We start from the raw sequence: 15,415 nt of genomic DNA, 5'->3' as shown, positions 1-15,415 counted from the left end.
ACAGCAAGCTTTTGGAGGGAAAGGGGCCAAACCCTTTTTAGATTCATCTCTGTGTCTACATCACTTCTCCCAACACCACAGCAGATGAAGTCTCATATTAAACAGGTGTTTAAGAAGTGTTGACTTGAAACCATCATCCTTCTACTAGTGATTTGGGGAAATGCAGAAATGCTACAGAATTTATGTCTTAGCTGGTCTGGTTGCCCTGTGATTGAAGTCATGGGAGGACATGGAAATGACCCCGAAGAACTGGGAGCACCGGAGAGTGTCTTCGGGACCTGGGAATACCTTAGCAGTGGCACCCATTGGAGCTGAGTGGATGGATTTGGTCCCAGCTTCTTGTATGGAAGCTATACTACAGGTCCAGAACTTCACCTACCCTTAAGTTGCTTCCGGAATTTGGCAAGGTCATTTGTCCACTTCAGAACCTCTGGATTGGCTGCTTTGTCACTGTGGGAAGGCTGAAAAAAAGGAAGTCTAGAGTCAATGATGCAGAACTAAGGCAGGGAAAAGCTGTCAAATTTGATAATCTTTCTTAATAACTAGGAAGGCAAAGTTGAGCGTCATAAGAATAAGAAATCAACCACAATTCATCAGAGCAAATTCACAAATGTAATTCCATCCTCCACCTAGCTGGTTAATTTTGATGCTTCCAATTCCCCAGGGGTTAAAAACCTGGATCATTATAATCAGGCACTCGTGTGGTGTTTGACCCCTTTTTTGTCATTTGTAGGGCTCAACTTGTAAGGAGCAGAAAACAGAGGAGTCTGATGGTCACACTGTAGCCACCATTTGTTCCACTCTCATAGGAAGCGCTAAGGATAGTGCGGAGAACAATGAGCTCAGTATTAATGAAATTTCGGAAAATAATCTTGAATTCAATTTCAGCCAAACAGAAGATTTCATTCAATACTTTCCCCCATTCTAGATCACTGACAAATTTACAGGTAGACTTATGCTTGTGCAATAAAAATGGTGACACCTGGTGACTAGAGCTTAACAGGATTCACTACTCAGTGTTTACTGTCCTTTTGAGATTCCCTAGGAATTAACTCTCACTTCCTGGGGAGAAGCAGGGGCAGAGGAGCCTGTGGGGCACTCACTCTGTACTTCCTCTCTTCTTCAAATCTGTCCTCAAACTTTCGGATCTTCTTTTTCAGGCTTTGAATCCTTCGTGTGAGCTGGGCGGGTGTCAGGTCCTCTTGCTCATCATCATAGGAACCCAGAGAAGAGCTTCGCCGCCTACCCAGAGAGGCAAGACTTGGATCAACTCCCTGAGCAGTCACCGACTGCTGGGAGGGGCCTTGAATGTGGGGTGCCATGTGGTACAGAGGAGAAGAATCAAAACAACCCCCCTGCTCTTGACTGAAAGGAAATTAACCGATTCATTTTGTGGCTGAGCTCTGCATGTCTCACTTATCATGGGGGTCTTTCTCTTACATTTATGATTAGCAAAGTTAGAATGAAATGTTTTCTGCAGGCCTGAAAGTTAAATTTTTGAGTGCTTTGAAAATGAAGTGCTAATGGAAATTCAATGTGTGATGCTACAGTTGGGTTACAGTTCAACTGGGAAACTACTAGACAGCCTGCGGACTAGGGTGGAGAACTTCAGATTTGCTCTTCCGTAGACTTACATGTTAATTTTTTTTGGGGGGGGTACAGGATATTGAACCCAGGGATGCTTATCTACTGAGCCACCCCCACAGCCATTTTTAAATTTTTGCTTTTGAGAAGGGTCTCACTAAGTTGCTGAGGCTGGCCCCAATTTGTGGTCCCAAGCCTTTCGAGTTGCTGGAATTACAGGTGCATACCACCATGCCTGGCTCACTGCTTAACTTTAAAAAACTTGTCAGCCATCAGCACCATGCTTATCTTTTTTAATATTGTGAGGATGATACATCTGCTCATCAGCAACAGAGAATCACCTACCTCATGAAAGAATGGGAATTCGGGGGAGAAGGAGGCACTTCTGTGTCATCCAGGTACTGGCGACTCTGCCCATAAGCATAGAACCGAGGAGAGAGCATGGGGTCACTGTCCTCATCCAGTAGCTGGCGAATCAGGCGCCCTGCCTGCGGGGAGAGGCGAGCTTCGTCAGAGTCCACGTTCTCTCGCTGCCAGGATGAGAAAGTAGGGATAGGTTCTGAAAAAAAAAATAATGGTGAGAGGTTAACAGCTTTCTTAAAAGCATGGTCATTTCCCAAGTTTCCTGAAGGTTTTAGGAAGCTGACCACTGAATGGGTTCTCATTTTAGATCCAAGGTCCAGAGTAGTACACTATGTCCAACCCAAATCATCACTGTATTTGACAGCCATCATCTGCGTTTTATCTCCACTCTCACTTGCCTTCATAAAAAGAGTTTGCTAGGGCAACCCTGAGGAACAGCTTTGAAGGAGCAGAGCCAATGGGTGGTCCCCAACTTCACTAGCAGGGTAGCCATGACCACTTTTCCGTGGGAGAGCATTACTGAAAACAAGCAAGTGTGTCAGGGAGGGAGGCATCTGGCGCCACGGGTTCCATCCTTCATGAGTCTGTAAGAGCCTACTTATGGTGGGGTTGACAGCTTCCATTTAGGTCATTTGGCAAACTGTTTTGTGTGCTTCTGCTTAGTGTGTGGGATTAGCATGTTTGTGCTGTGTGCTTTGCAGTTGCAACTTAAGAGCTGCTCAAGACTAGGGAGAGAGAGAAGTATAGGTAAATTAGTCAAAAGAAGAAAAAAGAATGCCTCATAGAGAACAAGTTATTTTTAGACAATCTGTAAGAAAAGAAAACATACTCAGCACAAAATCGAGTTTGGAGGAGGTGAGGGAGGTTACTTAGTTTCATTTACTGTAAGACCCATCTCAATATATTCTTTTCTTTATTAAAAAATCATATCTAAAATAATTTAAAATAGGTTTTAGGTGATATGGAGTATTTCATTTGTAATACTGTGCATTAAAAAAAAAGACAGTTATGGCTTAAATTCACTTGTGGATTAGTGATTCACGTAAAGCTGGAATTCGCCCAGGATCTTAAAATCAGGATACCTAGAGTTTGAGTCATGAACAGTTAGTAGCTCCTTCAGCCATGAAACGGTACATGTATAAAATGGCCTGAAGTGCATATTCAAGCTTCTTATCTAGAATATTAGAGCTGGTGTAAATTCATTCATAATCCAATCTTGTGATCTTCTCATCCCTGCTGCACATTAGAGTCACATGGCAAAACTTAAGTAACCACGCACACGTGAGTCCTCATACCACCAACCCATATAATAGACTGATGGACACAATGCCCAACCAAATATGACTCAATGACTGACAGACAGCCTTATACACATGTAAAAGCTGTCTGAGCGATGTTAACGTGGGCCAGAGTTGAGAACCCCTGATCCAACGCAGATTACAGATACAGAATCCAAAATCCAAAGGAATTTAGAGCAAAAACCTAATCAACAACAAGAGTTAGGCCCAGAAGCTAAGTCTCCTGACTTCCAGATCAGTGTCTTCATTTTGAATGCTCCAGTGCCTCAATTACAGAGCTGACTGCCTGAAATGTCTGAAGAGTTGACAATGTAATAAGGGGAAAAAAAAAAAAAAAGCACAAGTTAAAAACAAAAAGCAAATCTCATATGAAATGAGGGCTACAGGTTCTCCAAATTTAAAGGGACCCAAGTTATCTGCAAACATAAATATTTCAAAAGATGAAAACAGCATGGAAGACAATGATTCTTACCCACTGAGACTTAAAAAATGCAGAATGTTTGTGGATGCACTTGGCTGAGGCTGAGACAATGGGAGGAGGCTATCATTTGTACAAAACTCTGTCAGGCTGCTCCTGCCGAGTAGCAGGGTTCAGACATGAGCAGCTCGCTTAGATCTGCCACCATAAAGGGATGAAAAAAAACAAAACAAAAACACCAAACCGTTTGGAAAATAATCCGTAGGAAAATAAAAATTTCATGTGAAGTTGCAGAAAATTAATCTGTTAAACTGACCAGATTACATCTTCTATTAAATAAGACAGCAGAAATTTTAAGTTCTAAAATGAACACAGCCAGGAGGAGAAAGGGTTAAGAAGGCTTTAATAGCAGTGCAGCCAGCAATAACCTAACCTCACCACAGAGTGGCAAAGGAGCAAAACAACCGGGGGAAGGGCAAGAAGCCTTTTGGCTTTGGCAAAACAGTCTAATGTTGATATTGGCATATGGCTATGCTATTAGTTTATTTCTACTCATCAAAAAAACAAAAACAAAACAAAACAAAACAAAAAGACCAGTTTGAAAGGCATTACTTAGATCCTAAAGTCCTCTAATTTCTTTGAATCTAGCAGAATTTCTCTTTTAAAATATTACCACCAATTTTTAAGTTTTTAACAATGCGGTCCCTGGCTACAAATCATTTTGCAAAAAGTGTGCCCATTAACCAAACATGTCTCTAATAAAATATAAATTGTGATCTTGAATTCACTATGAAGTAGTACCCACAGAATCAAATCATGATTGATGCTTGGTGGCTAACACAGGGCCATCTACCCCTTCTTGCCTGTTAATGCAGCTTTATTTTGTCACTCTATTCTCAACCAATCACTTCAGTGACAGAAAGAACAAATGTGTCCTTTTCCTATTGTCACCACTGGTATATAGGAAATACACAGTTGAAGAAATTCCAACCCACTGTGTTTAAAGCACATTGGGACAAATGAATTCACTAAGCATTGTGAATTTTGACTTTAAAAAAATAGGAATATTTCATCATTAGTCTGCATATAGAGACATGAAAATCCCACCTATGCAACATGAAATTCTTTTATGTTTTCTGTTTTTTTTTCCTCCCTTTTCAGTTATCCCATACAGTCTTATAATTTAAGGATCCTATTCAAGAAAATTGTGAAATGACAATACACAGTTCACTATAAAAAAGAACTAACAAAACCAACTATTTCTATAGTTTAGTTTAAAATGATATAAGAACAAAGGTATTTCATGTTTTGATAATTGGTACTAACTGGAAAAACAAGCAAGATATAAATAAGAAAAGTGGTACATAAAATGTCCAATTGCATTACCTATTTGGAAAACCAGTTTTGAGGATGTATTCACTGCCCATTACCAATGGCTATTTTGTGAAATATTTTCTATTTTTAACCAGTAACTCTAGAGCAATGAAACAGACAAGGATATTACAAGGGAATTATTAAAAGGAAAACCAGAAAAGATTTGAGGCTTCTAATTGGATTTTCATCCCAAAGCACTACTTAAAATAAGAGCATTTTCATATCTAGACCAGAATTCCTTGGATATAGTGATTTTGCTTTTAGTCATGTGTTTTTCACAATGAACTCTGGACATAATATGACATGTTTCTCTATTAAAAATTAATCTACCCAGGTCAGCTGACATGATAAGCAGGTCAGAAATAATGGAGACAAAAGTTGTACTCCTGCTACATAAGTAATAAGGAGTATGTCCTGGGGAGTTCCAATATTGATATATATAGTACACATGGAAATGAAGGAAATTCATGGCAGGGGGAATAGACACCCTGTGTGATGCTCATGTGTTCACCGGGTCACAACTACTCTTTGCTTAGCTGGATGGGTCCACTTACTATACAAAAGAAACAGGCTATTGAGATGATTTATTTCTAAGAAATCTGCATAGAATTAGGGAAGCCAGTGTTTTCCACATTTCATTTCCTACTATGTCATTTAGAGCCATAACTTTGCTTGGCATGATGTCTTTTTTCTCAGTTGTGTTAGAAGGAACCTGCATATTCCACACAGAGAGATGTAGGCCCTACTGGGGAAGCTCTTTACTGAGGGAAGAATTTTATACAATTTTTCTCGGTGGTTTCAAAATTCAATTTTAGAATAATGGTCGTCCTGTTAAATTATTCAAATAATCTTGCAAATTATGAGATTTAGAATGAAACTTAAGCAGCTGGTTTTATCAATCACATATTTAATCCTTAAATTTCATGTATTTGCTTTGTCTCACTGTAAAAATAGTAAATTGTTCTTCATTAGCTCCATTGAAATCATTACTGAATGCCTGGAATCGGAGAGGGCTGAAGACTTAACCTAATGAGAATATCCCCATTGGAGTTGACTTTGATCCATGTATCTGCACATTACATTCAGTTGCTTAATCAGTTACTAATTCACTACCCCACCTGTCTTTATTCTTGCACATCTTTAACAAAGCTATGGCCAAGGCCCTGTCAGAGGCCCAGCTGGAGAAATCCAGCATTTCCCAGTCCAGACTCCAGAAGATTGGAGTGATATTGTTAGTCCTTGGCAAATCCATGGAGGGTCTCATACTTACTAGATCACTCTATGGTCAGGGCCATCCATGATCATTGGGTAGAACTGGGCTCTTTTTTCAAAGAAAGCAAACTTAGGCTAATTTTTTTTTTCCCCTCAAAATATCCTTAAAGATATTTATGGAAGATAGTAACAATTAACATTCTCATAGCACCCACACCATGCTGAGCACTTTGCATATTTAGCTTATATAATCTTTGTGACAAATTTACTAATTAGATGTTACTGTATCTATTATTCATCAGTATCTGCTGTTGTTACCTATTTAAAAATTAGAAATTAAGGCAAAGTGAAGACAGGTTTGTTAACTTGCCCACAGAGTTGGTTAAATGGCAGAATCCAGATTTAAACCCAGAAGTCTGGCTTGTCACCACCTGATTTTCTGCCCGTCATGACACTTGACTAGCATGCTTAGAAAGAGGCATCAGGAAATTGTATCACTTTGAATCCTCATTTGTTTGGGGTCAGTTTTCTTATCTGTGTGATGGGAGGGTTCACTTGGGAAATCTTTTTTTTTTTTTTTTTTTTTGAAATTTATATAAGACAGCAGAACGCATTACAATTCTTATCACACACAGAGAGCACAATTTTCCATATCTCTGGTTGTATACAAAGTATATTCACACCAATTCGTGTCTTTATTCAAGAACTTTGAATAGTGATGTCCACCACATTCCACCATCATTTCTAACCCCATACCCTTGGGAAATCTTTTAAGATCCTTTGTTTCTCCATGATTTTTTAAAGAGAATTTTCTTTTCCAAAGTTATTGTCTCCAAGCAGTAAATTACTAGTAAGATATATGAAGTATCTTATTTTCTTTAAAAATTACCCTTATAAACTTAATTTTGCCAGGACAAATTCAATAAAATAGCTGAGTTCACCTCAGTACTTTAACAAATGGTACTCCAAATCAACAGCTCCAAGAATTTCGACCAGAGGACATTCTAATTATGCAATTCTGAGGGTTTTCAAAAATACAGAATAGTACATTTGATTTATATATTTATTTAACTTTGTAGAAGCCCTAATAATAATAATGGGGTCAGAGATCAAATAATTTAGAGAGATCAAATAATGTGCCCCAAAACATAGTTACATACAGTGAAAAAATAAAAAGCTTGGTTATCTGCCAACAAGTATGATTAGACCCATCCTACGTTCACTTTTTAAGGGTTGCACTCTCCATTACCTATGGGATTCATTCCTCTTTTCGTTTCCACGATACTAAGCTGCAGAAACCAGAGAGCATCATTTCCACTTGGGAGCACATAACACAGGGCTCACCCCAGCAGGCTGCTCACTCAGTACTGCCTCTCAGAGAGTCCCCATTTCCACATTAATCAGAGTATCAACTATGGCATGGGGATAGGGGACAAGCAAGCAAACCCAAAGGAGAGGTTACTCCACACAGTGGCTTTAGGAAGGCCATGGATGGAGGTTTACAGATGGATATTGATTCATATGTTTGGGGTAATTATTACTTTCACTGATATACTTTCTTGCACAGCTTAAACTGATGCAAAATTCCATCCTTACTGGAAAGCCACCATTTGTTTCTTATTGAAGCTGTAACAAAGGTGATATTTCAACAATGAAATTTGTTGTTCTCATTTTATCTACCTTTATTCAGAAATTCCAATATTTTAACTATACTTATGGTTATGTCCCCATCATAATGCAACTTGGAAAGTTGGAATAAATATACAATTTTAAAAAGTTCATTGAGGGTAGAAACCAAATGATCAAAATGGCCTTGGACTGGGGTTATGGCTCAGTGGTAGAGCGCTTGCCTAGCATGTGTGAGCACTGGGTTCGATCCTCAGCACCACATAAAAATGAAATAAAGATATTGTGTGTCCACCTACAACTAAAAAAAATGGCCTTGAAATAAATCCATGTGGTTTTTTAAAGAGAGAGAGGGGGGGGATTTTTTAAATATTTATTTTTTAGTTTTCGGCGGACACAACATCTTTGTATGTGGTGCTGAGGATCGAACATGGGCTGCACGCATGCCAGGAGAGCATGCTACCCCTTGAGCCATATCCCCAGCCCACCATGTGGATTTTTTAAGATATGCAAGTTCAACAATAAATGCAGAAACTGGCAAAAAAAAAAAAAAGAAAGAAAGAAAGAAAGAAAGAAAGAAAAGAAAGAAAAAGTCATAGAAAGCTATTTCACAAATTACATGGATAACACAATTCATTTTCCTAAGCCCATTTGGAATAGAATGTATTTTTTTCCAATGGGCTTTAAAAAAATTCTATCTAAAAGTTCCAAAATAAAGTGTTGGTTTCTTCACATTATTATTTACCAGCAGAAAATTTCTTTACATTATGAAAAGTTTTAAGAAAACTATAAATGGCTTTCAACTACTCTTCGAAAGAATTTTTAGCTTTACATTAGCCCCTTTAAGTGTGCCAGAGATTTATAATCTCTCAAGATAACAATAATCAATCTGAGTCCATTTCAGGAGGAGGAGTAGGGGGAAAGGTGACTAATTTGATTTCTGACCTCAAATCCTAGTTTTTATCTAGAGCTTTATGTCAGACCATATCCCTAAAACCCAAACAGCCTTGATTTTTATTATTGCTTTTTTCTTTTATTTGGGCAACAGTCACTACTATGAGACTCTTGGGGGTGGGGAAGAGCAGGTTTTTTTTCAATGCATGAATTAAAAACATGATTATTTCAAAGTACAGGAAAATGAGACAAAAACCAGTACCCAGAAATATATATCACTTAAAACAAAACAACCATGCATTTCTTTTCCCCCTTAGTGAGCGTACTTTGAGTTGGAAAGAGTGCAGAAATCTCAGATTGACTACCTAATTATATGGCAAGAACTAGAACAGGTTTCTTAGATTACAAGAAAGAGAATTAGAATAAAAACAGTCTGCCTGTTCTCAATACAGCCCTGGCTGCCAGGAGCATAACTGGGCTCCTCCTTTTCACCAGTGGTCTTTTCCATCGCCCTTTGATCCTGCATCTCAGGTAATAAGCAGAACTTTTTGCTTAAAAAAAGGAGGAGGGGGTAGGGAATGAAGAGGGGGAAATCTGGGTGCTGAAAAGGACTGATTTTCATAGTTGTGGTTCTCTGCTAAGTCATGCCTCTGTGCTGAATCCAGCAGCATGATCCTCCCAGGTCCTTCCTTCCCACACAGAGTACAGAGGCGGACTGGCATGTATTTTGTACACACACTGATACATGTTTAGATGAAGACACAGGGATTGTGAAAGCAGCAGCAGCTTGAGAAAAATGCTGCAGTGTCCTCCCAGGCTATCCTTGTCTTCCTCAAAGTATATTTCTATTGTTTTCACCAAAAGTCTCCAGAAAAGCCAACCTAAAACACTTATAGGATTTCAGTAAGAAGCACTTTTTATTTAGTGTTCTCTTTGATAAGCAAATCCAAGTTTGTTAACCTGAATTAAAAAAAAAAAAAAGTGGACCCATAAAAACAAACAAAAGCAAGCAAAGAAAAAGATCTTTCTTGAAAACCAGGAAGATTTAATGATAGTGGTAGCTGGCTGGAAAGTATTGTGGGAAGATGGGGCATACTCACAGAGACCTACAATGCACATTGCTGGGCACTACTGGGAGGAAAAGTCACACATATCTACTCCTGGTGAGTTAAAAAAAAATTTAAAGGAAGATTGCAAGGTGACCCTGTGCTAAAGGGCAAGTACATTTTCTTTCTTAGATTGCAATTATCTGGGGCAATGTTTAACCAGATGTGTTCCTATACCAGGTAAAGGATTTTCAGTCACTTAGAAATGCTGTTACTTTTCTGCATGCCTAGCTCTTGTGTGTTCTCTCTCTCTCTCTCTCTCTCTCTCTCTCACTTTCACACACACACACACAGTTACCCGCCTCTTACATATGCTTATTTATATATGCTTTTGTGATATTAAATCATCCAAGTGCCAGTGATCACCTACCTTCCCAGCTCTTCTCATCACACAATGCCGTCAAGTCCAACTGGGGCACTTCTGAGACAAAGCTCTCTGGCTGGTCATCAGCATCTTGATTCCTCTGCTGTTTGGTATCAGGTATGCTGGGATGCTCCTGGATCTTCATTGTGGTGCTCTGCAAAAACAGCACAATGTCCCCAGTAGCTACCGTTCAGCAAAACCCAAAAACGTTTGCAGTAATTACACTCCTGAATGAGACCTCCCAAGCCACAGCTGCTAATGCATGCAGCATGGAAATGACAATCATAGCTTGATGCCCCCTGGATACTAGCTGGCCACTCTCATGCAAAAAGCAGCTGTCCATCTGTGCTCGCTCCTTTAACTTTTCTTAGTGAGAGAAACAAGATGATTTTCCACTGGCAGCTCGTCCTGATAACTGCAGGCAGCTGACAGTCTGGATGATTGCTGATTGGGGCCAGGAATGAGGGAAAGGAGTTTGTGTTTCCTTAAAGGAGCATGGCTCTCCAGACTGTAAACAACAACAGCAAGCCACCGCTGTTGCTAAGGCGGGAGTAGCAACACGCGGTACCTTCTGCACACAGACTTCATTGCCCCTTAGTAAATAGTCCTGCAAGGGCAGGAGAGAGGCTGGGGACATGAACACTCCCCTGCAGCTCACAGGCATAGCTCAATTAAGTGGGGCTAACTGCATATTCCCAGATTTCCTGTGGCTGTTTTCTCAGAGTATGGGGAGGAGAGACTATATATGCAGGAGCTTGGTATTAAAGCATTATTGCACCATTCAAACAGCACAGGGGGTTGGCATCTTAGCTAGCAAGAAGGCATACGAACTTTGGAAACGAGCCAAAATTACACAGGGAGCATAACTTTTTTTTTTTTTTTTAAGTAAAATGCCAAGAGCTGGTAAGTCGGTGATGCATAATTTATATCTTACAAATATGGATCTGTCACTTGCTTTCCTACTATTCATCTACTTTGAATACTAAAAACTCGGTTACAGTTGGTTTTGCTCATTAGCAGCACCTACACCAGGCAAGGACCCATCTGAGGGAAGGGAAAACCCTCCTGCAAAGGTTGATATTCAAGATCGGTGGTTTTGTGTTTTTAAAAAAGTAGCACTGAAGCTAATTCTGTTTCATTGAGATTCTCTTTCTATCTTGCTCTTCTGGCATAGTATAAACCAAGTCATTGTCACCATTCCTGCTCTCATAAAACTATAAACAAATATGTTAAGAGTAGTATTTACTCACAGACGTATTTTTCAAGTAGCACAGATCTGCATAAACTATTTTCTTTGAGAGTAAATGGAAATTTATTTTGGCAAATACACTATCACTAGTTGAAAAAACTAAGAACATCTGGAAGTCATAAGTGAATTCATTAATGTAGGAGAAATGTTCCTATGCTTAAAATAAAGCACTATTTAAGACTTGCAGCTACTTTTAATAGCTATCCAACCCACTTTGAAATCATCAGGGGAATAGTCAGCGCTTTTACTATGATATTTCCATCCAATGATGCATAAGGACGGGTATTCTCTTCACATTTTGGGATGAAATGAAACATCATCAACAAGGTCATGATGAGCTACTAAAATAGATAGAAATGCAAAATAAATCTGGAGCTGTTACTTAACATGCTCTTTGCCTATTGAACAAAACAAAACAAAACACAGAATGCTTATGTCACAAAAATTATTTGTCTCTTGAGCTGAATCCTACGTGGATCAGGGTTCAATGCTTGTATCTGGTGCTCAGATTTTTAAAAGTTAAGAGTTAGTCACTGCTGGGTGCGGTGGCACATGCCTGTAATTCCGGCAGCTTGGGAGGCTGAGACAGGAGAATTGAGAGTTCAAAGCCAGCCTCGAAACTGTGAGGCACTAAGCAACTCAGTGAGACCCTGTCTCTAAATAAACTACAAAATAGGGCTGGGGATGTGCCTCAGTGGTCGAGTGGCCCCGAGTTCAATCCCTGGTACCAAAAAAAGAAAAAAAAAGAGTCAGTCACCAGCTGTGTGTGTGTGTGTGTGTGTGTGTGTGTGGGTGTGTGCGTGTGTGGGTGTGTGCATGAGCGCGCTCATGCACACCCACACACAAAATATGCATTCAGTAAAGAAATATCAACCAAGATTTATAAGGTTTGTTATATTCAGAGTTATCAAAAAAAAAGGGAAGAGGACAAAAACCACAATTTCATTTTTAAATATGATGTTTTCTGCACATGGAAGAAATACATCATTTATTTAAATTGTCAAGCCATGGGAAGGACACAAGTATTGCTCACAGGTACACCTGGATTTGTAGCAAGGTTCTTTTTTTTTTTTTTTTTTTTGCTCCTAGGGATTGAACCCAGGGGCACCTAATCACTGAGCCACATCTCTAGCCTTTTCATTTTTATTTTGAAACAGGGTCTTGCTAAGTTGCTGAGGCTGGTCTTGAACTTGCGATCCTCCTGTGTCAGCCCCCCCTCCCCCAGAGTCACTGGACTTACAGTGCACCACGGTGCCCTACTGTAGCAAGGTTCTATTAGTTGGGTGCTTGGGTGGGGTTGCGCCCTGCACTGAGCCTCCATTTCCTAGTCTTTCCATTGGCATTAATGATAGTAATCTTGCAAATTCTTGTAAAAATTTAAGAGGAAGTAAGCAAGGTCTGGAGCACAAGATATACAAATGGAAGCCCTCCTTCTTTCTGTCATCATGTGGCACCATATAAAGATAAAAACTGCTAGCGAGGGGGTGGGGAAAGCACCTCCGACTGGACTGGAGGGGAAATGTGGTACAACAAAGGATGCAACAAAATTCTAAATGCATCAAGAAAAATATCAGTGAGCAGAGCCACCGGTATTCTGCCAGGAATCAGCAGCAGCAATTTTGCTTAGAGGCAGAGAGGTGTGGTGGGCAGGCCTGTGGTAGAGCGTGCGTCATACAGAAGAAAGGAGCGCTTTACACTTATGTGGAAATACACACACAACTTGCCCCGTCCTGCTGGGCTCTGATCCGCCCCTAAGGTTGCTCTTTCACTTGCTTGAAGCTCTTAGAAGCCCAAGTCTCAGTTTCTGGCCCTCCTGGTCACTGAACCCGACACGGTGTCCTAGACACCATGCCGCAGCAGGCAGCAGGTGGTTTCATGTGCACAGTGGGCAGGGATGCTGTCCGCTGGCTCTCATGGAGAAGCTGTGCAGGCTCTGCAGCAGTGTCCCGTGTCAACATCTCTCCCTTCAAAATGTGGCCTCCCTGCGGCACCTTGCCAGAGGGCCCGCACTAAGAGCACCTATCGTAAGGACAGCAAATACTATTTGCTTATCTGTTTCTCTAACTGGATCATTAAGGTCAACATGTCCTCGGAAGTCTCAAATACCCAAAATATTTTTGGTCTACACTTTTTCTTTTGTTTACAGGTCTAATATCTTCAGTTAAATCAGAGGAAAAACAACGTTTCAACTCAGAGATCCTTAGGTTGTGATGCCACACACGAAACCCTTGGCAAACATGCTATCCCATAAGAAAATGGACAAAATGTCTATGTCTGGAGATAAATTGAGTGTCTGACTCTGAGAGGAGACAATACGATAGGTAGAAAAGGTTGGGTTTTGGAGGCAGAGACCTGGATTTAAACACTAGCTAGTGGAGCTTGACTAGCTTTGAGGCCTTCAGTGGGACAACCTCTTTGAATGTTAGCTTTTTCTTTAAAACGAGAACAACCTTTCATAAGGTGGTTGTGAAGATTGAATGGAAAGTCTGTATAGACAGAGGGTCCATAGTAACTCTAAAAGAAAAGCTATTTTCATTTCTACTCCCCTTCCCTTCCCTTTTCACTCATTCATTGGCCAGTACTTATTGAATACAGACTATGTCCTAGCCACCAGAATTTGGGAATGAACAAGCCACAGGATTTTGTGAGAAAAGAGAGTTTGAATGTACAAGTGCTGGTGTCCCACGTCATAAAAGAAAAACATGGTGTGCTGGAAAGCTAACCCCCAGTGCTCACCCTTACCTAGGGCCACAGGTGAACTTCACATTCAGGTCAAGGAGACATTAACTTTGAGTCTAACAGTCTAATCTTTGCCAAGACTTGTCCCTTTCTAGTTGGGTCTGACTTTTACGATCCCCAGACTTGACTGATCTTGCCATTTTCCTGGCTTGAAATAGTTCATGATTTATTGTTCCATTCCTTCTCCCTCCCTGCACAGGACACTGATAAGTGACCTCAAAGTTTACCAGAGCCAGGATCGGCAACACTGAGAACATGCTGGACAATGCAGTTTTCACAGGAAAAAAAAAAAAATAACCACAGTTATTAACTGAAGAACCTCAGAGAACCAGAAACATTTATTGTTTGGCCTGACAATAAAGGAAAATGGACATAACAAATTTCCAAAATTCATGTGAACTGCAAAGTGTCAATAGCCTTTGGTGACTATGGATGGGGGATATTTCAGAAATCTGCCTTCTCAGGGCAAATAAAAGCTTACACTTGAGATCTTGTGATGACTAATTTAATTCTGGCTGAACTGGAAAGTCTCCATTTCTCCCTTTCTCTCTCCCCTTTCTCCTTTTCTTTTTTTTTAAAGCAGGATAAGAAAAATGGAAATAGTCTTTTGTTTATGATGAATGTCTTGTTTGTTATCAAGGGCATGCTTCTAAGCTCTCTTAAGCAGTGGGCTTAGAAAGCACAAAGAATGTAAAAATACCTTGAAGGAATTTAACACTTCGTTGACCTTATAATTCTGACATAAAGCGATCTCTCTCAGATAATGTAATATCCTCCCATGTCGCTAATTATTCTTGTTTTGCTTCCTTGACAAAGAGACTCACTGTAAGGTTATTAGTGAATACTCTGGATTTTATATGAAGCATATAATACTTTCACAATAAAAAATAACATCAGAAGAAATTGAAGCACAAGGTCAAGTATGCTTCCATTGTAAGCAGAGCTCTCTCTTTGTATTTTCAGTGATATCTTCTAGAATCTAGACAAGGATCTTGATGCTTAAAGCTGTGAAAGGGGTTCAAAAACAAAAGAACAAATACTCTAGACTCCACATGCCAGAGAACAGTGTGCTGAGCTCTTTCTTGTGTTACCTCATTCCATATGGCCCATGTGACATTTGATTAAACGTCAGCCTTTCTAAAACCTATCTGAAGAAGCCATACTTTCATTTGGGGGCATTTTGAAAAG

General features: G+C 39.9%; 1 protein-coding gene across 3 annotated transcripts in view; it reads right to left on the bottom strand.

Annotated features, from left to right (window-relative positions):
• Positions 1–15,415, bottom strand: part of Fam13a (family with sequence similarity 13 member A) — a 99,639-nt gene that overhangs the window by 24,103 nt on the left and 60,121 nt on the right. For all 3 annotated transcript variants that reach the window (XM_076864841.2, XM_076864839.2, XM_076864840.2), the window contains 4 exons: positions 10,246–10,393; positions 1,930–2,143; positions 1,104–1,242; positions 380–461 (listed from right to left, as the gene is read on the bottom strand). In XM_076864841.2, the coding sequence (XP_076720956.1) occupies positions 380–461; positions 1,104–1,242; positions 1,930–2,143; positions 10,246–10,393 (583 nt within the window). The remainder of the gene's footprint in view (positions 1–379; positions 462–1,103; positions 1,243–1,929; positions 2,144–10,245; positions 10,394–15,415) is intronic.

The sequence above is a fragment of the Callospermophilus lateralis genome, chromosome 8 (assembly GCF_048772815.1).
Source record: "Callospermophilus lateralis isolate mCalLat2 chromosome 8, mCalLat2.hap1, whole genome shotgun sequence".
In the NCBI taxonomy this organism is placed as follows: Eukaryota; Metazoa; Chordata; class Mammalia; order Rodentia; family Sciuridae; genus Callospermophilus; species Callospermophilus lateralis.
The sequence above is the reverse complement of the archived record's forward strand: the minus strand, read 5'-3'. Positions and strand labels throughout refer to the sequence as shown.